The 25,227-nt window shown below is 40.4% G+C and overlaps 2 protein-coding genes across 2 annotated transcripts in view; one reads left to right on the top strand and one right to left on the bottom strand.

Annotated features, from left to right (window-relative positions):
* The window catches only part of LOC308093112 (tubulin alpha-1B chain-like), a gene marked incomplete at its 5' end in the record, with an annotated part of 213,967 nt that overhangs the window by 154,442 nt on the left and 34,298 nt on the right, over positions 1 to 25,227 (bottom strand). The window lies entirely within an intron of this gene.
* On the top strand, positions 2,992 to 4,504 carry LOC308093611 (beta-1,3-galactosyltransferase 2-like; the record flags this gene model as incomplete). The annotated part of the gene is made up of 1 exon (XM_080439943.1): positions 2,992 to 4,504. One exon carries the CDS (start codon positions 2,992 to 2,994, stop codon positions 4,078 to 4,080), a length of 1,089 nt encoding a protein of 362 aa, XP_080296069.1. The 3' UTR covers positions 4,081 to 4,504.

Here is a 25,227-nt window from a genome sequence, read left to right as displayed (position 1 = left end):
TTTGAATGAATGAATGAATGAATGAATCTTTATTTTGAACATGTTAAAAACAAAAAATAAAATAAATGCAACAAATTGCAACAGCCTCTCAGGCAACAACAAAAAATATAAATTTACATGTTCAAAAAGGAGTAGGTTGAAGTATAAAACTTAAAGTTTTAAGTGAAAGTGGTTACAATATACAATGTAGGCATTTATCAGACTCTCTTTATCCAGAGTGACAAATAGTAAACAAGGTAAGCACATACATAGAATGTAGAGAGACAGTGTAGTGTGTCAGTAAATTTCCACCTGACAGAGACAAATTGAAAAGCTGTTATGATACAGGTTTATTGTGTTAATAATACAGGTTTATTGTTAATAATACAGGTGCAGGGGATGAACGATTAAGTGACACTGAGATCAGTGGTAATTGTTGTCAGGACCGGTTCCATCTGGTCTGGATGGAGCCCTGAGGCCACAAACCAAGCCACGCCAACACTAGTTGTGTGTCTATCACACTCACCACTACACAACACTAGTTGTGTGTCTATCACACTCATCACTACACAACACTAGTTGTGTGTCTATCACACTCACCACTACACAACACTAGTTGTGTGTTTATCACACTCACCACTACACAAAACTAGTTGTATAATTATTACTGTTGGTTCAAAATAATTGAATGGTTTAGCTGATCTTGTGTGATATCATGAACTATCCAGACCTCTCAAGTCATCTGGGGTCAGGTCTACTTTCTGTCCCTAGAATCACAACTAAACATTCAGTTTTTATGCTCCATATATCTGGAACAAACTCCCAGAAAACTGCAGGTCTGCTGCCACTCTTATTCATTGTCTCCGCCAGGCCGAAAGGCAAGGCCGAGACTATGCAGCTGGATCCGCTCTGACACCAGGCCCAAGACGACGGAGCTAGACGATACCATCCCGGCCCTCCCCAGTGCTTGGTCCCAAGCCGGGGCCAGACCCAAGGATCCACCTTTGGTCAGCTCCACTCCAGTCCCCTGGACAACGGTCTCCTGGGGTAAACATGGGGCACCCTGCCCCCACTCCCCTCCTCCCTTTACCAAAAATAAGTACTCCCTCTTTAGCCTGGCGTAGCCAGACTATATCACTGCATGGATATGAGTCTGGTGCTTCCATGAGGACGTTTTTTTTTCCCAAGGAGCGGGATCAAAACAATGGCCCTCGACGCAATTGGTTAGACCTACAACCAATTACCAATTACAGTCTCCCATATTCGAATACTGGGCCCTGATTGGTCACACACGTCTTCTGGAGCAGGAAATGGATTCTCTATGGAGCTGTGCCAGACCCAAAACGTGCAATTTTTTTTGCACTCGCAGATTCGTCTGGTCCCAGGCTACTCCCTCTTGGCCATTGAAGATTTTCCACCGATCCCGACCCCAATGTAACACCCTCGATGTGGCCTCAGGGCTACTGGCTCCCGGACAGGTAAATGACCTGTTGCTGAAGGCGGTGGTCCGACGCCAATCCGGGGGTCGAAATTCGCTCCAGCTTTCGGCGAAAAAGTGTGTCCCCCTCACGCCGGTCACACATCTCGGCCTTTCACTGCCCCCTCCGTCCCAGCCCCATCCACCCGCCCCCTTAGCCAACAATATGGATTCCTTGCCTCCATCTACAGTCCTCCCCTCATAGCTCCCTCAGCGGTGATCATTGGTGACTCTATTATCAAGCACACCCGTTTTCCCAAGGCAATCACTCACTTCTTTCCTGGTGCCACTATTCCAGCCTTCTAAATAAACTCCCCGGTCTCATAGAGTCCCTCCCATCATCTGTCTCAAAACTCATAGTTCATAGTTGTTATAGATGTTTCTATGGCTTATTGCGCATATTACTTATCATTGCTTCTTTCTTTCGTCTCTCTGCAATCACTGGCCCCGTATTATCGCTGCTTGCAGCTATATTTGTTATTGTCATTATTGGACACTTTGAAACACTGTCTTTCAACTAACGACAACCAGCTGTACTTGTCTAGTTCTGCCCTCCTTTACCTTGGTAGCAAATAGCTCCTTCTGAACCAGGGATCATCAACATGTCCGTACATGGACAAATATTTCTGTGGCATGTCCGTGGCACTCTTTTTTTTTAAAAGAAATATATACACATTTTTCATTATAATGTAAAAACATATTCTAAAATATACAATTGAATCTTAAAATGATGTGTTTGAATAATTTTGGTGACTCATAAAGTGTTGGGATGACATTCTCATTAATATGTTGCAGGAGATGTGTGGTATTGTATGGTGTACCCGTACATGATTGCATCATATGAGGACAACAAGACAACAAGATTCCCTGAAAATGTCAAAACTTCTGTTCAATCCTTTGTGGGACACTAGTATTTTATTTTTTTAAGACAATGGATTAATGGAGTGTATGAGGTGTGTCAGACAATGAAACAATTAAAGTCAACGGTAATGTGAGTGACCACAGTGAAAAATGTGCAGGAAAAGAGCAAAAACAGAAGGTAGGCTATGTCATCTGTTGAGAAGGAGCACCGAGGCAAAGGACGGCAGAACTGGACAAGTAAAGTTCATTTATGCCAGTTGAGAGAAATTTCAATAATGCTAATATTAACCATAGTAACACTCAGAATCATAATCGATAATTATTATTATAAAATTATTATTATTATAAAAATAATCCATTTATGTATTTAACAAACGCAATAAACAACTTGTCATGTAATACTGCCTTGATCACCAGATTTGGCTCTAGCAAGGGGTTAAATTTGTTCTTCATGAATTTGTGTAGCGTGTATAACTCACCGCCCATAATAGAGGACCTTCCTATCATAGGAGGGTACATTCACAAGTAGCAGAATTAGATAGATCTCTAGAGTAGAGAACTGCCGTCACATTACTTCCACGCTTTATGTAGCTATGAGAAGCTGCTTGCGACTTCCCTGACCAATGTGACTGAGGTTCAAGTGGATTAAAGGTCCCACGGAGCCGCTGGACACCATGCGGTGCTGTCAGCAGCACATCGTTGGATTCCTGTACCTCCTCTCGCTCCTGGCGGTCGTGGTCTTTCTGGTCCGTCGGGACTCCACCTGTAAGGCAACAGGAAACCAGACCCACCAGCAACAGCATAATTACATCACATTCTGGAAAGATGCGGATGACTCCTCTCCTCAGGGGGAGGCAGGTCTGAAGAACTCTCTGACAGCTAAAGTCAGCCAAAGTGAAGAGGGCGGCCGAAGTGGCATGCTGTCCCCCGGGCCGTACTCCTACATCATTAACGAGGCAAACAAATGCCCAGAGGGGAAAGCACAACCATGGCTGGTGTTGCTGATAGCCACCCGTGTCTCTGAGGTAGAGGCACGGAATGCCATACGGCAGACGTGGGGCAATGAGAGCCTCGCTCCAGGCCTAGGAATCATCCGGCTGTTCCTGCTGGGGGCGAGTGAAGGCAAGCTGGGGCGCCAACATCAGATGAACTTGGAGTCCGAGAGCCAGAGGCACCACGATATCGTTCAGCAGGACTTCTTGGATACCTACAACAACCTGACTATAAAGACACTGATGGGGATGAACTGGGTGGCCATGCATTGTCCACGGGCCAGATTTGTAATGAAAACTGACGCTGACATGTTTGTCAACACCGATTACCTCATCCACAAGCTGCTCAGACCCGAACTGAATCCTAATCCTAAGAACTACTACACAGGATATATCTGGAGAGGCGAAAAACCGATCCGAAACAAAAACAGTAAGTGGTACGTGTCCCCGGAGCAGTACCCGGGTGAGATGTACCCCGCCTTCGGCTCCGGTTCGGGTTCCGTGTTCTCCGGAGACTTGGCGGCGAAAATCTACCGAGCCTCACTGAGCATTCGCCGCCTGCATTTGGAGGATGTGTACGTGGGGATCTGCCTGGCCAAGCTACGGATCGAGCCCACACCGCCGCCCAACAAGTTCCTGTTCTGCGGCCCTACTCGAGTGCCCTACTCCAGCTGCAGGTACAGCAACCTGATCACGTCCCACGGGTTTCAACCCAGTGAGCTGCTCAAGTACTGGCACGACCTGCAGAACAACCCCTGTATCAACGCCTAGGGCTGGGAACAATAACTGCTTCATCGCGGTTATGATGTGTACCATGGGCCGTTACCGCAATTATTAAAATTAGATTTTATTATGATTATGATTTTTGCTGGTAAGTTACAGGAGTGGATATGGTGTGTGATATACATTTCACACACCTTTATTACAACTGTGAAATTCTGAGACAGCTTAATGACATTACTTTCTATAGAAAACTTTCTTCTGATCCCACTAATCAATTCAGAGCAACTGTACATGAAAAACTAGACTTTTGGTTTAACAACAAGGAACTTGGTAAAGATGAACATCTTTTTATGAAAATGTATCATCCTGTCATTCCAGTTATTTACACTCTTCCTAAAGTGCATAAGTCACAAACTGTTCCTCTTGTTGGTAGACCAATAGTCAGTGGCATTGGGTCCCTGACCAGCGATGTTTCTACTTTTATTTACCATTTACTTAAACCGTGGGTTACGTCTCTTTCTTCTTATACCAGAGACTTGATCGATTTTATCAACAAGCTGAAATCTATCATTATACCCCCTGCTTGTTTATTGGTCACGCTTGACGTGTCCAGCCTCTATACTAACATTCCACACAATGGTATAGAGGCAGTCATTTTTGTTTTGGGCCAAAGGGATCCCTCAGGTAAACCCAGTACCACTTAGGTGAGTGAACTCACTGAATTAGTGCTCACTTCTAACTACTTCAAATTCATGAATGACTATTACCTTCAAACTAAAGGCTCCCAACTACACCAATCTGTATATGGGTTTATTTGAGATGTCTTTTGTGCTCAATGCTGAGACCAACCCTTTCTCTTCTAATATTATTTCTTATCAACGTTATATAGATGACATTTTTATTATTTGGAATGATACGGTTGAAAACCTGAATTTGTTTTCCGGGATTTGATTTCCGTAAACTTTTGCACAAACATTGGCATATCATTAACACGGATCCCAGACTAAAACATGTTTTTAAAGAGCCCCCCAGGCTGGTGTTCAGACGCCCTCCCAATCTAAGGGACCAACTTGTCCATTCTTATACTCCACCCACTAATCCTTCTTTCTTATCAGACATTCCTCCTGGTAATTGTGTTCCAATTGTGCACAAGTTATTTTTTGCGATTGTAAAAGCCTTCTCTCTCAAAACTCTGTCATCTTGCTTTGGATTATTTTTTTCTCTCTCTTCGATTTTTTGTGTGAGGGGTGAAAGGTCAGAAGGTGGGTCCAACGCTGAAAGATGTAAGACACCTCTCCATTGGTCACTCGGAGTCTGATTGACATTTATGTCTCTGTTATCAACAGCCATTTCGACCCATTTTTTTTTTTGCATGTAAAACCCCTTCACCTACATACATAAAGTAAAAATAAAAAGGATAAACTATATTAAGACATTTCAATAGAGATCATTGTTTCATCCATGCATCCGCATAATCCTCCTTTATGAGGAGGCATAAGCAATAAACTTGACACCAAAAAATGAAACAATAAAAAATAACACAAAAATAAAATAAAATATAGCTGCAAGCAGCAATAATACGGGGCCAGTGAATGGAGAGAGAGAGAGAGAGAGAGAGAGAGAGAGAGAGAGAGAGAGAGAGAGAGAGAGACGGAATAGATTAGAGAGAGAGAGAGAGAGACGGAATAGATTAAAGAGAGAGAGAGAGAAAGAGAGACGGAATAGATTAGAGAGAGAGAGAGAGAGAGAGAGAGAGACGGAATAGATTAGAGAGAGAGAGAGAGAGAGAGAGAGAGAGAGACGGAATAGATTAGAGAGAGAGAGAGAGAGAGAGACGGAATGGATTAGAGAGAGAGAGACGCTGCATCAGTTTGTTGGCATAGGTCCAAAGTTCATGTGTAAAGGGTTTCGTGCAGATTACTCAAAAATTTCAGGAGATTTTAACTGTTTTTCATATAATTCAAAATGGTGGGAGATCTAAAGGTCAGAGGTGAAAAGCCAGAGAGTGAAAGTTGTTCATCATGAGTAGACGCATATGTGTATTGAAGTTTCATGGCTGTAGGTCAAACAGGGCATGAGTTGTACCTGTTCAAAGTTGGCATTTTCAATTGAGTGCTATAGCGCCACCTTTTGACGAAAGATTGTGAGATTTATTTCTTGATAGTTTTTCATGACCATCTATCATATGGCCGAGTTTCGTAAAAAGCGTATGCACGGTTCAGCCAGAACTGGCAAAAACGACAAAAGAAGAAGAAACAGAATAATGCCAATATCAAAACGGAGCCATGCTGGCAGCCTGGCCCCGTAAAAAGGGGGGTGGGGGTGGGGGTGTTAGGCTTTGTTGTGTAATTTTGGTAATATGTCTTCCATTTTCATTTATTTCATTTTTAGTTCTGAATACTTGGGTGGTTAAAATAAATACAAATCTTCAAAAAAATATAATAAAAAAAAAAAAATGTTCCTTCATTTTAGTCATTAAGGTTAAATAATCAAATTACGTTTATTTGCAAGATAGAGAGTCCATCTCTTTTCAAACAAACTGTCCTTTCCATTAATTTTATACGTCACCTTCTCCATGAAATAAATGTCTTCCACTTTTTCCATCCATCTGACTACCCTAGGTTATTTGTTTGAGGGCTGTAATTCTCAAAATCCAAAAAAGATATAGTTCTTCCCTCTGTAGACTTTTGGGACGTGTTCCCAAAAGTATATTGTGATTTTCTAAATTAACAGCTCTTCCAATTTGTAAAACTTTGGACCAAAAGTGTTGTATTTTGGGGCATGTAAGGAAAATATGGGTATGGTCCGCCCTATTCTCCCCACATCCCCTCCAACAACTAGAGTTTAATGTGTACTTGGATATCGATAGAGGCGTTTGGAAATACCTTATATTCATCTTTCAGGCGTATTCCTGCCAAAAAGGCGATCTTATATGTTTAAAAATGTCTTTAAAACTTTGATTCCACTCACTTCCTTGTATGGTTATTTTCAATTCTTTATCCCATTTATCCTTTATGTGATCTAGATCTTCAATTTTGTTTTCCTGAAAAATTTGATAAACTTGTCCAATTGTGTTTTTGTAATCATGTCTTTGATGGGATTTTACTATATATCTTAGGAGAGGGTGAAGGTCTCCAAGAGTTCTAATTTTGAGCTTCTCTTTTAAGTAACTCCTCACTTGCAAATATCGATAAAAATGATGACTTGGAAGATCATATTGATCTGCTAAATTTTCAAAAGAGACCACCCCTTCTTCATTATACATTGATAGAATCTTCTGAGACCTTTCCCTTCCCATATCTTAACAAGAAAGAATGACATAGATGTCATGGTGGATGGCACAGGCCCCCCCCAAAAAAAGAAAATAGCGTTTGGGGGTACAAAATCATGGAATGGGGAAAAAAAAAAAAAAAAAAAAAAAAGGAGGTCCGCGGAACCTCCCCCCCCCCCCCCCCTTAGGGGTCCCTGGAGACCCTTGGGGGTTCCTGGGGGTGACCTACAGACACGGCGAAGGAAAACTGTAAAGCCACAGCCACGCATGCAAGATGTTGCACATGAACTCTGCAGCCGCACTGAGCAGAGATGCTCATAGGCCTGCGTCGTGCGTCGCTGACACACAATATTGTGAAAGGACGCATTCATGACACCGTCGTGGCGTCCATGGGACGCACTAGAGTTGTCACCAACAACAGAGAAAAATATAAAAATTATTCGCGATAAAATTATTAGTGCACGATAAGTATCGGCCCGATAATTATCGGTTCGATATCAGGAATATTACGTCATCCCGATAAAACCGATAACATTAATAATAGCTCCGATAATATATAATATTTGTCAACTGTGATCTGCATGGACTCTCGGTTAGACACCGTTGTACTGGAGAAGTATAACTCTCGGTTAGACACCGTTGTACTGGAGAAGTATAACTCTCGGTTAGACACCGTTGTACTGTAGAAGTATAACTCTCGGTTAGACACCGTTGTACTGGAGAAGTATAACTCGGTTAGACACCGTTGTACTGGAGAAGTATAACTCGGTTAGACACCGTTGTAACTAGTTACCATTACTAGTTACTTCATTTAAAAGTAACTCAGATACTTTACTAGTTACTTACTTAGGATTGTAACCTGCTGGTCCCAATGTCCGGAATGAATCAAATTTATCAGACATCTGATAAAAAATACCGGTCATAATTATGTTTAAGCATTAATTACAATTAAGCAGGTGCGTAAATACAGCCTAACACTTAGGCCTACAGCATTATATTTTGGATTGAGCTATTTGAACATGAACCATGATGAACGAGTAATATACACATTTTATATACAGTAGCAGGGTCATCTTGCACAAATACATTAATTACCTACGCTACCATTTGCGCCTGGCGAGCGGCGATGGGGCGTATGGGAGGGTAATTCTCCTGGACGCTAGTGGTGGAATGTGTAGGCTGAAGTCTTGTTGTGATGCCAATTCCCAATTCCCCCATGTAGCCCCTCCCTGACCACTGCTGATTGGTCTTGGGTATTATATGAGTCATCTAGCTTGGTGTCTCCCCCAATGACCCCATGTGACCTAGGCAAACATTCAGCAGAATAGAAGATCCATACTGTAAGTTAATGATGCACTCCTTGGGGACCCTGTCAGAGACCTTTCCCTTCCCATATCTTAACAAGAAAGAATGACATAGATCATGGTGGATGGCACGTAGGCCCCCCCCAAAAAAAGAAAATAGCGTTTGGGGGTACAAAATCATGGGATGGGGAAAAAAAAAAAAAAAAAAAAAAAAGGAGGTCCGCGGAACCTCCCCCCCCCCCCCTTAGGGGTCCCTGGAGACCCTTGGGGGTTCCTGGGGGTGACCTACAGACACGGCGAAGGAAAACTGTAAAGCCACAGCCACGCATGCAAGATGTTGCACATGAACTCTGCAGCCGCACTGAGCAGAGATGCTCATAGGCCTGCGTCGTGCGTCGCTGACACACAATATTGTGAAAGGACGCATTCATGACACCGTCGTGGCGTCCATGGGACGCACTAGAGTTGTCACCAACAACAGAGAAAAATATAAAAATTATTCGCGATAAAATTATTAGTGCACGATAAGTATCGGCCCGATAATTATCGGTTCGATATCAAGAATATTACGTCATCCCGATAAAACCGATAACATTAATAATAGCTCCGATAATATATAATATTTGTCAACTGTGATCTGCATGGACTCTCGGTTAGACACCGTTGTACTGGAGAAGTATAACTCTCGGTTAGACACCGTTGTACTGTAGAAGTATAACTCTCGGTTAGACACCGTTGTACTGGAGAAGTATAACTCGGTTAGACACCGTTGTACTGGAGAAGTATAACTCGGTTAGACACCGTTGTAACTAGTTACCATTACTAGTTACTTCATTTAAAAGTAACTCAGATACTTTACTAGTTACTTACTTAGGATTGTAACCTGCTGGTCCCAATGTCCGGAATGAATCAAATTTATCAGACATCTGATAAAAAATACCGGTCATAATTATGTTTAAGCATTAATTACAATTAAGCAGGTGCGTAAATACAGCCTAACACTTAGGCCTACAGCATTATATTTTGGATTGAGCTATTTGAACATGAACCATGATGAACGAGTAATATACACATTTTATATACAGTAGCAGGGTCATCTTGCACAAATACATTAATTACCTACGCTACCATTTGCGCCTGGCGAGCGGCGATGGGGCGTATGGGAGGGTAATTCTCCTGGACGCTAGTGGTGGAATGTGTAGGCTGAAGTCTTGTTGTGATGCCAATTCCCAATTCCCCCATGTAGCCCCTCCCTGACCACTGCTGATTGGTCTTGGGTATTATATGAGTCATCTAGCTTGGTGTCTCCCCCAATGACCCCATGTGACCTAGGCAAACATTCAGCAGAATAGAAGATCCATACTGTAAGTTAATGATGCACTCCTTGGGGACCCTGTCAACTAAGTATATTAGGTTGAAGTGGTTACCCACTAAAACCATATATATTTTGTTGACTATAGTCCCCAGGACTCTATACTAGGCCCCCTCCTGTTTTCCTTTGTACACTAAAAATATTAAAATAGGCGCTCACAAGCAACGCGCCACAACACAAGGCATTGTTCCCCTGCCTTTGCATTTGAACTACTTTTTGTATTAGTTTGGTTAGTGTTGTTTCTCTTTAACTACTGCTGCTAGCTTTCCTGTCTCCAGTTCCATTTAGGCAGTGTTTAGATCCAGAGTCAAATTTAACAAGTTAAACTCCTAGAACATTATTACATTGTAAATGACATCTAAAGACCTGAAGAACTAGGCACCACACTGCAGTAATAAAGGGGTATTAAACTCAATTATCCATTCTGCCCACCTGAAGGCTTTCCATGGTGGGGAGGGAGGAGCTGTTATATCAGTTATAACTTAATCTGTTTTAAAAAGGCAATGTAATTATGAACTGATAATTGCATGTAAGGATGTGAGGCATGGTACATCAGGGGTTGACACTAAGGTCTCAGAGGCACTTGCCCGTCGGGCAAGTATAGGTCATTTTCTACTTGCCCACAGGTCTTGCCCAAAAAGTAAATTGTCCTTTACAAAATGATAGGTTAAATTTAATTACCGTTCAATTAAACACTTATTATTTACTTTCTACTTGCGAATTATGGGGCTGCACGATAAAAAATGTCATACCTCAATATTTATGACAAATATCTAAATAGCTATGAATATGACTATGGGTTAAAGGTAGGGTAAGTGATATTTTTTGGTAAAAACAAAAAGGTTTTTGTTATGGGTTAAAGCTCTATATTCTGATAGTACTCATTGCTATAGACTCTAGAGTGTTTGTTCAGTAACAGGGGTCTCTCTGTCTCTCCAGCTCAGAAAATACATCTCCAGGTAGGCAATCTGGGAACCCATCGCCAACTGAAAATGAAAAACAGCGCCCTCTGCTGTTTGTTCTATGTCTGTTGGCTCTGGGGGGACGATAACGTAACACCAGAGCACAGGGAAACCGGTGTTTGTGATGCGCCTTCAGCGCATCACTTCCGGTTGGTGCGACTATGTTTTCATTCCCACTAACAATATTTCTACACGGAACACTAACACCACTTCTCCCAGAGAACATGGATCGTTTTGGTTATAAGCCCACTTGTTTCTATGATGAAAGACTAAGTTAAAATGTGAATATATTTCCGTGGTTTTGTCTGCTCCGCGGACGCTATTGTTAAATTAGTTTCGGTTTGTTTCGAGGGGGAAAGATCGACGGACATGTGAATCCCGCCCACTACATTTGATTGGGTAAAGCGCGGCCTGCTTCCTGATCTGAAGGCACGCCCACTTGTAGCCCAGTGTGTACATGTTACGACGAGCCTTCACGACAGATTCTCACGCAGTGCAGAATCTGTTCTTGAGAGATTACCAGGTAGGTGACACCATTTCAGCCAATCAGGAGAGTACCCATTTATCAGCTTAATTTTTTATAGTGTTCCAGTTCCACATCTACATGCACATTTCTTTGTGTCATCACTTCCAATTTCACTTGTTTAATCTGTATCCTGTCTAAGTTCTCTGTCCTGATTCGATAAAATTGGTATCCTGACCTGAAAAGGCATTTTCTGTTTAATAAAGAGCTGGAGAGACATGGAGACTCATGTTACTGAACAAACACTCTGTAGCAATAAGTACTATCAGAATATAACGCTATTTAACACTTATTTTAACAAAAGAAAATCACTTACCCTACCTTAACATTTGTTATTTTTAAGTGTAGCAACAGTGAAAACAGCGCAATATAGGCCAACAGTGCTCTTATTTTACATTCCACAGACAGGAAAACACTTACTTTCCCATAACTTGACAAAGCGCTCTTATTTTGAAGTCCGCCAACCAGAAGTCAAGGGTTTACGTTCGTCTGACTTGACACGTGTTAAGCTTTGACCGTTCAATAAACAAACAGAGGTACTGGGCTGATGTTGCTGTTTTGAACTGATACTGACATAAGGAATGCTTTACAAGTTGCTTCTTGTATTTTCATTTTTTAATCTTCATACTACAGTGTCACACTAAAGTAGCAAAAATAGCCGATCTACAAGCTCACAAAGCGTTGGGATGCGAAGCGGGATGAGCTTGTAGAGTGTGTCTGTGGGTTTTATAAATATTGAACCAACAAAAGCTTGTGACTAAACCATAATTACATTGGATGGATACAGGATAGTGGGCACTAGGGACATCTGGGCACCTCGATGTAAAATTGGCTATTTTTCCAAAATGTTAAAAAAAATCTATATTTGAAAAATTGTCTTAAGTGAACATGCACGGTACATCATTATCAGACTTGATTTTATCCTTCAACTTCTTGTTTGTGCCCCAAAACGACTGGATATACATGTTTTGTAGCAATTTGTAGCAATATTAGACCTTAATTGTCTAATGTTTAAGCATGTTCTAATCATGTATATTTTAACTATTTTCCGTCCAGTCTGACACCTCTGAGCAGGAGGAGGGGTAAACCCTCCATTCAGTGAGTGTGGTTGCAGACTAAAGCAACCATGTGCTAAAGGTGTAATCACAGAGCTATCCGCTTGATGTATGAAGAGTGAAGAGTGCATTCAGATATTATAATACAACAAAAAGGCTAAATGGCACCATCAGCATCTCCAGTGAAGTTGTAGTAGCCTACAGGTGTAAACGTGTGTTTACAAGAAAACATAAGAAGTGGGTTTCAGCCAGGTGAGCTGATCTGATTCTGAACACAGCCAATACACACAGTTGTCAACAGTTTCAGTAAAATTGTTAATTTGTTAACTCATTAAGTCATTAATAACATTTCATGTAATCATACAACAGGACAAAGGTGAGACACTCAGCAGGGTATACAGCACTGCAGGGAGTTGCACCCTGGATCCAGCAGACGCTAGAAGTACTAACTACCACAGGGCCGGATACAGAAATAATGAATTGGGGGGGCATTAGGAAATGCTGGGGGGGCGGCTTCCTCGGCGCCGCGCGAAGCGCGCCGGCAACATTTTTTTTTGCGTTTTTTCCGGCTGTTTGTGTAATACTGCTTCCTATTGTTTAGGAGTAGTACTGCATGTGTGTGTGTGACTGTGTGTGTGGAAAATCAGGGCAGAGGATTATTTGAATTGTGCAATGATACATGATGGAATATGATTAAGGATATACATTTCATATCATGACCTAAATGTAACTTTCACAAGCCCCCCCCCCCACCCAAAAAAAAAAAAAATAGTTTTATTTTTATTTTTATTTAAGGATATACATTTCATATCATGACATAAATGTAACTTTCACAAGCCCCCCCACCCAAAAAAAAAAAAAATGTTTTATTTTTATTTTTATTTTTTAGATTTTTTTTGGGGGGGGGCAGTCAGGGCATTTGGGGGGGCATTGCCCCCCCTTGCCCATGCCTAGATCCGGCCCTGAACTACCAGTGCTTTGTTTGCTTTGTGACACCACCACCATGTCTTACTTGCATGTGACTACAGAAAATATTTTAAAAAGGGCTGAATAGCCCGTTTAAAAAACAAATCGGCTGATTATTAATTACTGATATGATTGACCTGTAATCACAGTAGAAAATATAAACCTATACATCAGCTATAAAAGAAATATAAAGTGAAGGTTTTTGAATATTTGCATAAATACCCGTCTCAAATATGAACACACAGTATTCCCTATCACAGTGGTTCTCAAACCTTTTAATTTCAAGGACCCCCAGTTTTATATGCATTAGACCACAGACCCCCATTTGATAACATTTTCTATCTCTGGGACTGCAATCTATAGGCTACTATAAAATCCCAACTCTGAGACAGTACAAATTGAACCAAATGGACCTGTAAGGTATCATAGCTTTATGCAGCTTTCAGCTCAGCCCATAGATGATTGACTGATTGAATATTTTATTAAACAGAAATGTAAAAACAGCACGAGCACAGTCAAACACTTTGTCTAAAAGGATAGCACCAAAAAAGTCCTTGCGGTCTTGTTTCCATTGGGGTCCTACAGTAGGTATTCAATTCATCAACATATAAAATAGCACCAAAGGAGAACAAGCCCAAAAGAAGCAACTACTAGGCCACATGAGACCACCTTGCAGTGGCTATTTGTGTGTGCTTGTAGATCTGCTATTTTCCCCAAAAAATCTGGTAGAAAATGTGAATGTTGGAATATTTTTTAAACATTTTAACAATACAAATCTTGTATGGGGGGGGGGTCCCTGGCACAACATATTTTTAGATGGGGGTCGATGGACAAATACATATAACATGGGAACATGGGGGTCCTTGACATGAAAATGTTTGAGAACCACTGGTTTAAACAACATTAAACCAAAGAAAAAGCCCAACCCAAGCAGCTACACTTTAGAAACAAGCCCCCCAAAAAACGCAGCCCACTACCAATATATATTTAACAAGCAGCTTTGCAGAAAAACAAGCCCAAAGTCGCTTATAATAAACAGACATGGCAACACTACTTGTTTCACACACAGCTGCTGCTTACAGCCATGTTCACGTTATTATAACATCCCAGATCGATGTAAGAACGACTCCAGCGTATTCACCAACTCACCAGCTTATCTGGGCATAAAACCGTTTGCATTGCAATGTTATAAACTGGTATTTCATGCCCCACAGAGCCTTAAAACGTCTGCGTTAGCGATGCTAGCGCGCTAATGTCGCTGATTTAAAGATGATCAGGCAGCCTAAACACAATGTTACATGCGTGTAAAAAAAAGTTCCTATCACACACACATTGGCGGACCCTCTGTAGTAACGGAGGACCAACCTAGGGGTCCCGGACGGTCCCCTGTTGAAGACCCCTGCCCTAATGTAGGGTTGCTACAGATGGCTAACAACAACAACAACAACAACAGTCAAATCGTTTTTACATCAAATGTTAACATACAAATCTTAATCTTAATGAAATATAAAGTCGAGTCTTTCCTAGCATTTAAAGGCATACTAGGTAACGTTTTCAACAAAACTAAAGTTAAATTGTATATCTTTTGTGAGTGGCAAAAGTTTCACAACACCCACTCCATGAATTTCACCCCCGGAAGCCTTTTATTTATATATTTTATATTGAACGTGGACTGGGGGGACTTTCCCGGGGAAATGACGTCATCTGGCCGGAAAACGGAGGTGGAAATGCACTGGTTTCCTGTTTGGCCAGGAACTACCGCAACGGTTTCCTGTTTGGCCAGGAACTATCGCGCTAATAACAAAAAGAAACCTCACGCTGATTTTAAGAGAATGTAGGATTAGAAGATCGAAAAAGAACAGAAAAAGAAAGCACAGCTCATGGTAACTAATGCTCCACTGGCTAAGAGAAACGATCCGTAGATAGTATAAAACAATTAAAAGATCGCTTTTTGAAACGCTTCCGGCTTCCGGTGAAAACAAATGGAATTCTGGGTAATCGAGGACTAAGGAAATTGTATGCAGTGACGGTAGTGACCAGCAGAGGTTGCTAAAAATCGTTAGTTGTGAATTTGCATTGTACAACTTTAAGGAGCATATAGTGATCATGATTCATGCCCCACTGAGCCTGTATAAACCCCTGTTAATATGATGATGCTAACACACTAATTTCGTTAGCATATGTCCTTCCTTTAACTGCTACATAACAACTAAGCTAAATATTTTTTAAATAATATGAAATATAAAATCGAGTCTTTCCCTAGGGTCTACACTATTCAGTGATTATGTCCAATTAATCATTATAGCCTATATAGGCACTTTACCTGCTGCATTGTGTGGGTGAAGTCCTCTCCATTCATCCCACTGGGACAAGCAGCAGTGACAGATATAAAGATCCAGGCCAAATGTCAACAAAACATATAAAATATAAAATCGAGAAGTTATTTGGGCCTAAACAGCACCAATAGACCATCATTATTGGGTTGCTGAGCCCTATAATTAATTACATTGCGACAAAGTGACACTGTCACAAGTTTTGGTGCATTCTATAATTTAATAAAACATTCTGATGCCTCCATAGTCTGTCAACTTCTCCACAGTCCCTGTGTCAACAATGGCGGCTGTTCAAAACATTTCGGAGCAAAGAGGGGGCGTCTCGCTGCATGAATCCAAGTTGAAGCAACCAATCGGTGGACGGACATTTAATGATGACGCGTTTCAGACATAGAGTTAGACCCTTTTTTAGCAAACCCGCCCCCTTTTTTCAACAGACCAACCAGACTTACCCAACCCCGCCCCTTTTTCACCGACGCCCCGCCTCTCTTTAAATAGCTTCGGAGGTTAACTCCCCCTTTTGGTCAGATGCCTGATATCTGTTCATATGGATGGCCGCTTGCGCTTGCCATCCAAAAACATGATCAATACTCCCCCATTATGTAGCTTATTGCATTGGTTCTCAAAGTGGGCCCGGGGGACCCCCAGGGGTCCTTGGGGGGGGGGGGGGGTTCCAGGGGGTCACAATATAGTGTCACAATCATTTTAACCACTTAAACCATATATTTTATACCTTGGCTATTCAAAAATAGCAGATCTACAAGCTCATAGCGCGTCACTATGGAGTTTTGTGTCTTTATTAACCAAACAAAAGAAAAATATTTGAGACATTTCGGATGCTGTCAATGCACTGAATGGGACATTATCACATTTAATCAGACTATTGATTGGTCTACAGGTGAGATACTGACCTACTGACGGGGTGTTTTGTAGGTGTTTTGTATAAAGTATAGTTTTGGAGGTGCGCCATCTCAACCGAACTTGAGCCACGAGAGGCACCACCGAGCAAGCTCGTTGCCGTGCCGAACGTTGCGAAGCTCGCTTGAGCCGACACAGCGCCGTCCGAGTCATGTACCGATAGGCACAGAATCGTAAATCAAACACCAATCAATCAATAGTCTGATTAAACATGATAATGTCCCATTCAGTGTATTGACAGCATCCGAAGCCGGTGCTATTGCACATGGTACTTGTACACACAATTGCATCAGGTGAAGACAACAAGACAGCTAAAAGAAATGATTGCTATAGCTGCCTCAATTCTGTGAATATAGCAAAATTGTGCTTCTTTCTGCAACACCAAGTTGCCAGGCAGAGAATTTACACACACATTTGAATTACACACACATTTTAGTGTGTATTTTGTTTTATGTAGTTTAAAAAGGTTTTCCTTATTTTTCTACTCTTGAGTTCTAAAAGTTTTGTTTCTTTAAAAGTTGTGTTTCTTTTCTTTCAAGTATTTTTTTTGGGCTTGCAAATATATATTTTTTGAATGCTGTTTTACTTTGTTTCATTCAAATTATTGTTTTGCTCCGTTTATATAAATGTTTTTGCTTGCACATTATAACGTTTTCCTTGCTGTTTTAATTAGTTTTCATTCAAAATCTTTTTTTGCTCTGTTTATAATTTTTCTCCCTGAAATCATTTTCTTTTGTTTGGTTAATATATATATAAATAAATACACATTATGTAACTCGATATATCTCCTTTATTGTTATTTTTGCAGTCATGATTTTATTTTGTATTCTCCGATGATAGAGGGCAGATCTAAGGAATCCAGGAATGACATTGCGGCTTCATTATTAATTTGAAATGGTTGCGTGTAAAGATTTTTATAATTATGTCTCAAAGGCTCTCTCAATATCCTCCAGCTTACTGGATACTTCTCCTGTTTGAGGGTCTTTGACTTTATGAATTGTGTTTTGGATCTGTTGTTTGCGTAGCCGCCAGGTCAATATTTTAGTAGCCTTTGGACCAGATTCATAATAAATTTGTCTTATAAATCTAAATTTTTTCTCTAGGTCATTTTAATAGAATTATTTCAGAAACATGGTTAAACCAAACCTCTTCAGTGGCAGCTATTAATTTCCCTGGGTATAATTTGTTTAGGAGGGATAGAATAGGGGGGAAAGTGGGGGGGGGGGGGAGTGTTAATATATGTAAAAAAAAAACACAATTAAGGGTAGTCTTATTGAATGGTCACATTATGAAATGGATTTCTAAAGTATTGGGCTGAATATTACACTGTCTCCAGAAATGTATTTGATTGTTATTTGTTTATATAGACCACCCTCAACCAACAGTCTGTTTTATGGGCACCTACATACCATGCTTAAAGAATGTGATAGTAGAAAGGAACTTTTACTTTTTGGTGATCTAAATTTTAATTGGACTAATAAATCAGATAGGAAAAAAATTAAGGAGATAACAGACAAGTTCAATCTCACTCAGCTGGTGAAAGGTCCTCACAGACACAAATTGATTTAATGTTCACAAATAGGCCAGAGAGAATAACAAAATCAGTAACAATCAGTATCAATAACAATAATTAACCAGTTATCAAATCATTTGATAACTGGTATGTCTGACCATAACATCACATTACTGGTGAGGAAACTCACCAGTAAACGGTTTGACAATATCCCAAAACCTAAATCCTTTCACCAGATAATTCCAAAAAATGAAATTGATAATCTTGATAGGGCTCTAAAACAAACTGATTGGTCTAATCTGCTGTGTAGTCAGGATGTAGAGAATAGCAGCAGTATTTGTGTGGCAACTACAAACAGAGTAGTGTCACCCTTCATGTTTTTTTCTTTTGTAACAAAAAAAAAAGCATGGGTTTCCGAGGCTACCCTTCATGAGGAAGGTGCTGTGTAAACCTGGACAAAAGAACACCCTGCCATGGCTCAATGGCGCCCTCTGGCAGCTGACCACCGCGGACACGTAGGAGATGTTGGGGATGTTGACCCCTCGCCACACAGCGAGGCGGTAGTCCCTGACCACCGCGGATACACGGGTGCTCACGTTGGGAATGCAAACCCCTCGCCGCAGAGCGGGGTGGTGTTTTCCAACCGTTACGCACGACCTGGCGCACGCCCTGCGCGCCATGTGCGGCCCCGTCCTCTGTACACCCGATCCCCTCCGCCTCCCCCACCACCACCACCACCACCTCCCACAGTGTTAATTATCGGCGACTCCATGGTCAGAAACATCCAGATTCCCAACGCCATAAAGTACTGCTATCCAGGTGCAAATACACAATTTATTCTTGACCGTCTCCCCATTATTCTAGCCGCTATCCCATCCACAATAAAGCAACTCGTCCTGCATGTGGGAGTAAATGACCAACAGTCGGTAAAAACGAGGAATAACTTTAAAAACATCCTTGATCTTCTCCTTGAAAGCGGCAAACAAATCTTCATCTCAGGTCCAATTCCGTTGCTTCGCAGGGGGGAGGAGCGATTCAGCCGGCTGATAGACTTGCATTATTGGCTTCAGGTGGTTTGTTCCTCCTGCGGCATTAATTATATTCATAACTTTCACCTGTTTTGGGCACGTACAGACTTTTACTCACGTGATGGCTTGCATCCAAGCATACAGGGAAACAACTCTTTATCATTTCATATACAGCGCATTCTGCACTCAAACGCTGCCTGACTGGGGGACTGTTGCAATCCTGCACCCCCTCTCACTTTTATCATCCCTGTTAAAATCACACATTATAACAATCCTTCGTTTGTGCGCCTTCCAAGGCATGTTTCAAGGCCAAATGGGTTTAACAACTTTAATTTAACAGCAGTTACCCTGCAGCCCTCTCTTACTGCTAGACCCACATCCAACACGCTGCATCCGTCTGAGTCTATCCCAGCTCCCACTTTAACGCCACATACTTTAAAAATAGAAAAGGCCTGGGTATAATGCACCTTAATATTAGAAGTATTTTAGCAAATGAAAGGCTAGATCACTTAAAATTTTAGGTATCACAAACTGACCCTGATATTTTGGTTTTAAGCGAAACTTGGCTAAAGGAAGGTGTCTCTAATTCTGAAATATCTCTAATTGATTTTAACTTGTTTAGAATAGACAGAAGTACCAGAGCTGGTGGAGTGGCCATTTTCATTAAATCACGCTTCTCAGTTACTGTTTTGAAAACCTTAACTATGCCAAATTATTTTGAATTTATTTCTCTTTTGGTTAACCTGGGGCCAAATAATTCTATTACTGTGATTGGGGTTTATAGACCTCCCTCTGCTGACTCCGGAGCTATTGATAAATTGGCAGAATTGATTTCTCAATATAGTACCTCTGAAATTTTAATTTTTGCAGATCTAAATTATAACTGGTTATCAAATGCTTCTGACTGTATAGGACATATGTGATCATCTAAATCTAGTCCAACTGATTACTGAACCTACCAGACCTAATCTAAATAACATGTCACGATCAACCTTAATTGATTTAATTTTAGTAAATAAGCCTGATAAGATTACTGCTTCTGGTGTCTTTGCTCTAGGAGTAAGTGACCACTGCCCAATAGCCTGTATTAGAGATACACATGTAAAGAAAGCTCACTCAGAAATTGTAATAAGGAGAAATTTTAAACATTTTAACGAGATGGCCTTCTTATCTGACCTCCAAAATAGTAGCATTTCTAGTATTCTAGACATCATGGATGTAAATGTAGCACTGGATCATTTTATACAAGTTTTTAACTCTATTGTAAATATGCATGCCCCTTTCAAAAAGCAAAGAATACAAGCTAGGACTAATCCTTGGTTCACTTCAGAATTATCATCTCTGCTTCAGGCGAAAAATAAGACCTGGGTTTTAGCCAAGAAGTCAGGAAACCCCTCTCATTGGCTTGCCTTTAGGCAACTGAGAAATGCCTTCACATCAGCTGTAAGGAAAGCGAAATCGGATTATTATCTAGATGCTATACTTCGATGTGATTCTAACCCAGCTAAATTCTGGAAAATTGTAAATTCAGTCAGAGATAAAAAAGGTACCTCACTACCTACACATGTAAACGTCGGTCAGTGTGTCTTTTCTGACCTAAACGATATATGCACAGTTTTTAATGAACATTTTGCTACTGCAGGTCACCTTTTTGAGAACAAGGTCATAGCAAATGAAAATTCTGGAAGCACACATGTGGACGTTGTGAGCCATGTCTCTCACACTGAGAGACATGACTCTCATTTCTCTCTGAAGCCTTTTATTTATAATGATATTTTTACTGCCTTGCTCTGCATTGATTCAAAAAAGTCAACTGGGGAAGACTGTTTGGATCCATTTTTCCTTAAATTAGCTGCTCCATTAATTTCAGAGCATATAACACATATTTTTAATCTCTCTGTGTCTACATGTATTGTTCCAAATATTTGGAAAATGGCCCATATCTCACCACTACACAAAGGTGGAGTTGGAAGTGACCCAAATAATTATCGGCCAATTTCCAAGCTTTCCTGCTTAGCGAAACTCTGGAGTCATTGGTAAATAAGCAGCTTAAAATATTTTTATCAAACAATTCTGTATTAACCCCACTTCAGTCGGGTTTTAGAGCCAAGCACAGTACAATCACTGCCACTACCCTAATTATAAATGATATTGCTTCTGCTGTAGATAAAAGAAAACATTGTGCTGCACTATTCATAGATTTATCTAAAGCCTTTGACACAGTTGATCATTCACTACTCTTAAATATACTACACAGCACTGGGTTTGATGGAGATACCTGCACTTGGTTTCAGAGCTATCTGACTGAGAGATCCCAGTGCGTGAAAGCTGGGAGAGCCCAATCAGGGTTCTTGCCAATCTCCAAAGGCGTCCCTCAAGGGTCAATTCTGGGCCCTGTTTTATTTACTTTATATATAAACAACATGGCTTTGTCTCTTGGTGGCTGCCAAGCCCATTTTTATGCAGACGACACCATTCTTTATTGCATTGCTGAGTCTGTCCAACTGGCAACTGAAAAATTGCAGTTGTCATTTAATGTGTTTCAGGATTCCCTTAAAGAGCTGAAACTTGTACTTAATGAAGGAAAAACGAAATACATTTTATTCTCTAGGGCCAGGGAAATAGATTATAATAGCCTACATATTACTACCTCAAATGGAACCATCATAGAAAGGGTTACTGAATATAAATATCTTGGAATTTGGCTTGACGAAAAATTAACTTTTAAATATCATTTAGACAATCTTGCCTGCAAGCTCAGACAAAAGATTGGCTTCTTCTACAGGAATAAAGCTAGTTTCCCAATGACCTGTAGAAAAAGAGTCATTGAAGCTGTTGTTCTCCCTGTTTTGGACTATGGTGATGTCATTTATAGGAATGCTTCCCCTTCTACCCTCAAGGTTTTAGATTCAGTTTACCACTCTGCCCTGCGCTTCATTTCTGGTGAACATTTTAGGACCCATCACTGCATCCTATATGACAGAGTAGGTTGGCCATCCTTGGCTGACAGGCGAAACAAACATTGGTACCTATTTATTTTTAAGGCAATTGATGGGACTTTGCCATTATATATTAATTCATTGATAGAATGGAATCCTGGAGCGCATGGGACACGCTCAAATGACTGGCTGACGCTGAAAGTCCCTAGGGTAAGGACTGAACTTGGGAAAACAGCCTTTTGCGTTAGTGCCCCAACTACGTGGAATGACCTGCAGCTGAAATTTAAGATCAGTTCGCCCATAACATATGGTCAATTTAAATCTTTGATTGCAGATCTACCCACAAATGTCTGTAACTGTTTTTAATTTTGTTTTTGTTCTGAATGTCATTGATATGAATATTGATGTTGTATTGATGTTGTACTATGCTGTATCTCGACGACACTGCAAATGAGGGCAACCTCAATGTCTTTCGAGAATAAATAAAGGTTTGAAATGAAATGAAAAAAAAAAGATGAGAGAGCGAGATTGTGCATTGAAGAGATCACTCAAATCAGGTTACAGCAGTTATTTTCACAAGTCTTAGAAATAAGGTAGTAAGGAATTTAAGGAAAGCAAAAGCTTGTTTTTTGTATTAAAGTAATAGAAGATGCAAGGTGAAATGGGAAATTGGTTTGGGAAACCCTTAATAAATTAACTGGGAGAAATAAGGAACAGAAAAAAAAGGAATATGAACTTAAAGTGAATGGAACTTTAACTCAAGATCATGAGGTGATAGCAAATACTTTAAATAGTTATTTTATAAATTCAGTTGGGGAACTGGCCCAATGCCTCCCCACTAGAATTCTGACATGTGCTCCTATTAATGATGACAAGCCAATTTTTAGGATAGGAGAAATTACCAAATCTGCAGTGGTTAAGATCATGAGCTCCTTAAGAGCAAAGGATGCTTATGATATGGACACAACATTTCTAAAAACACACAACGATGCACTAGTTTGTCCCTTAGTTCATTAAATCAGGGGTCATCACCATAGCAGCTTGTGATGGACATTTTCATTAATATTTCATAAATTTTGCCACGGACATGCAAAATAATCATTTTACCAAAAACACATTGGCCTAGCCCTAAATGTACTGTGTACTAAATGGACTCCTAATGTGTCATAGGGTCTATTCCAATGTGCTGTACATTTTAAAACAATAGTATGTCTGCATTAACTACTGAGCGACTTAACCATAAAAATATATATATATATATATTTTGGATAATATTAATTGAGTCTAATCAGTACAGACAGTGCTTCCAATGCAAAAGTAAAATCGTATTATACATCATGGCTTTTATAGAGATTGCTGGCTTTTCAAAGGACATGCAGTGTTACATTACATGATAAGGTACATTGCATGTACCTTATCACTGCTTTTAAAGTTACACACACACACACACACACACACACACACACACACACACACACACACACACACACACACACACACACACACACACACACACCAGGAAGGGAAAAACCGATCTACAAGCGGTAGGCTATTATTATTATCCAAATCAATCAATCACAACACATCACAGCATGTTGTGAGCTTGTAGATCAGTAATTGTCTCCGCTAGGCCGAAAGGCATGGCGAGAGAGTATGTTTTACCCCCTGTCCGTCCGTCCGTCCGTCCGCCTGTCTGTCCGTCTGTGAACAGCTAATCTCCCGCACCGTTGGCTTGATCGCAGCGAAACTGTGCACACACACTCCCTGGGTGCCAATTCAGAACCTCTGCCCCAATTTTTTCACATGGCCTTGTTATAGCGCCACCAGGAAGCCGCTTTTTGCAAAACACATTTTTTCACAGTACTCCTACATATTTTCTCCAAACATCACCCAATCGGTACACAGTATCTCTATAGTCATTAAACGAAACGGGTCTTTCAGATTTTTCATATTCCATCCTGATTGGCTAAAAATGTCTTCCAAAGTTTGCAGGACTGCTCCGTTTTGAACAAAATGCCTCAAATTAAGAACGCAGCATGCAATTTCCGTGAAACTTTGCACACACATTCCCACTATGCAGAGGAAGAAATTACACTTGAGATTTTTCTAATCAGCCCCATGGTGGCGCTATAACAGCCGGATTCGTGTTTTTACCTATAACTGCACCAATCTGTGTAAAACTTTGTGGTCGCATCACAATTTACGGTACACTAATTTGACATAATAAGCCGTTATTACAAATAATGTGTTTCTTATTAGCAGTAATGTTTTTTTATTATAAATAAACAAACGTTGTTATACCCTTATTTTCCACTATTATCCCTTAATTATGTTCTAATTAGAAATTGAATGAAACGTATCAAAATGTGTTATTAGAAATGGTGTTCTCTGCTATTAGACAGAAACAAACACAGTTATACTCTAATTATGGAACATAATTCCTAGAGGCTAACAAAGCCTAATAAGACCTAACAAAGCCTAATAAGACCTAACAAAGCCTAATAAGAACCCCGCAACTACTAACTACACAATGTGATGTTAGGCTAGTCTACTGTAAGGGTTTCGTTAGAACAAATGTGTTCTTTATTAGGCCTTTATTTAATGTTATTTCCACTTACTTCAAGTTACTTTACATATAATTACAACAGAACTGTACCGTAAATTGTACATCAGCCATTCCGGGCTAACTTCATGACACATTATATTCTTCCTACCTTTTTTGCTTAATACAAATTATTATGTTGTTATTAGGAACAAATTACCTCTCATTACAACAGAACTGTACCGTAAGTTGTACACCAGCTATTCCGTGCTAACGTCTTGACACATTATACTTCTGCCTACCTTTTTGCTTAATACAAATTATTATGTTGTTATTAGGAACAAATTACTTCTCATTACTACAGAACTGTACCGTAAATTGTACATCAGCCATTCCGGGCTAACTTCATGACACATTATACTTCTGCCTACCTTTTTGCTTAATAAAAATTATTATGTTGTTATTAGGA

This window comes from Gymnoscopelus braueri, assembly GCF_963280865.1.
Source record: "Gymnoscopelus braueri genome assembly, chromosome: 10".
Classification (NCBI taxonomy): domain Eukaryota; kingdom Metazoa; phylum Chordata; class Actinopteri; order Myctophiformes; family Myctophidae; genus Gymnoscopelus; species Gymnoscopelus braueri.
This window is presented reverse-complemented; position numbering and strand designations above follow the sequence as displayed.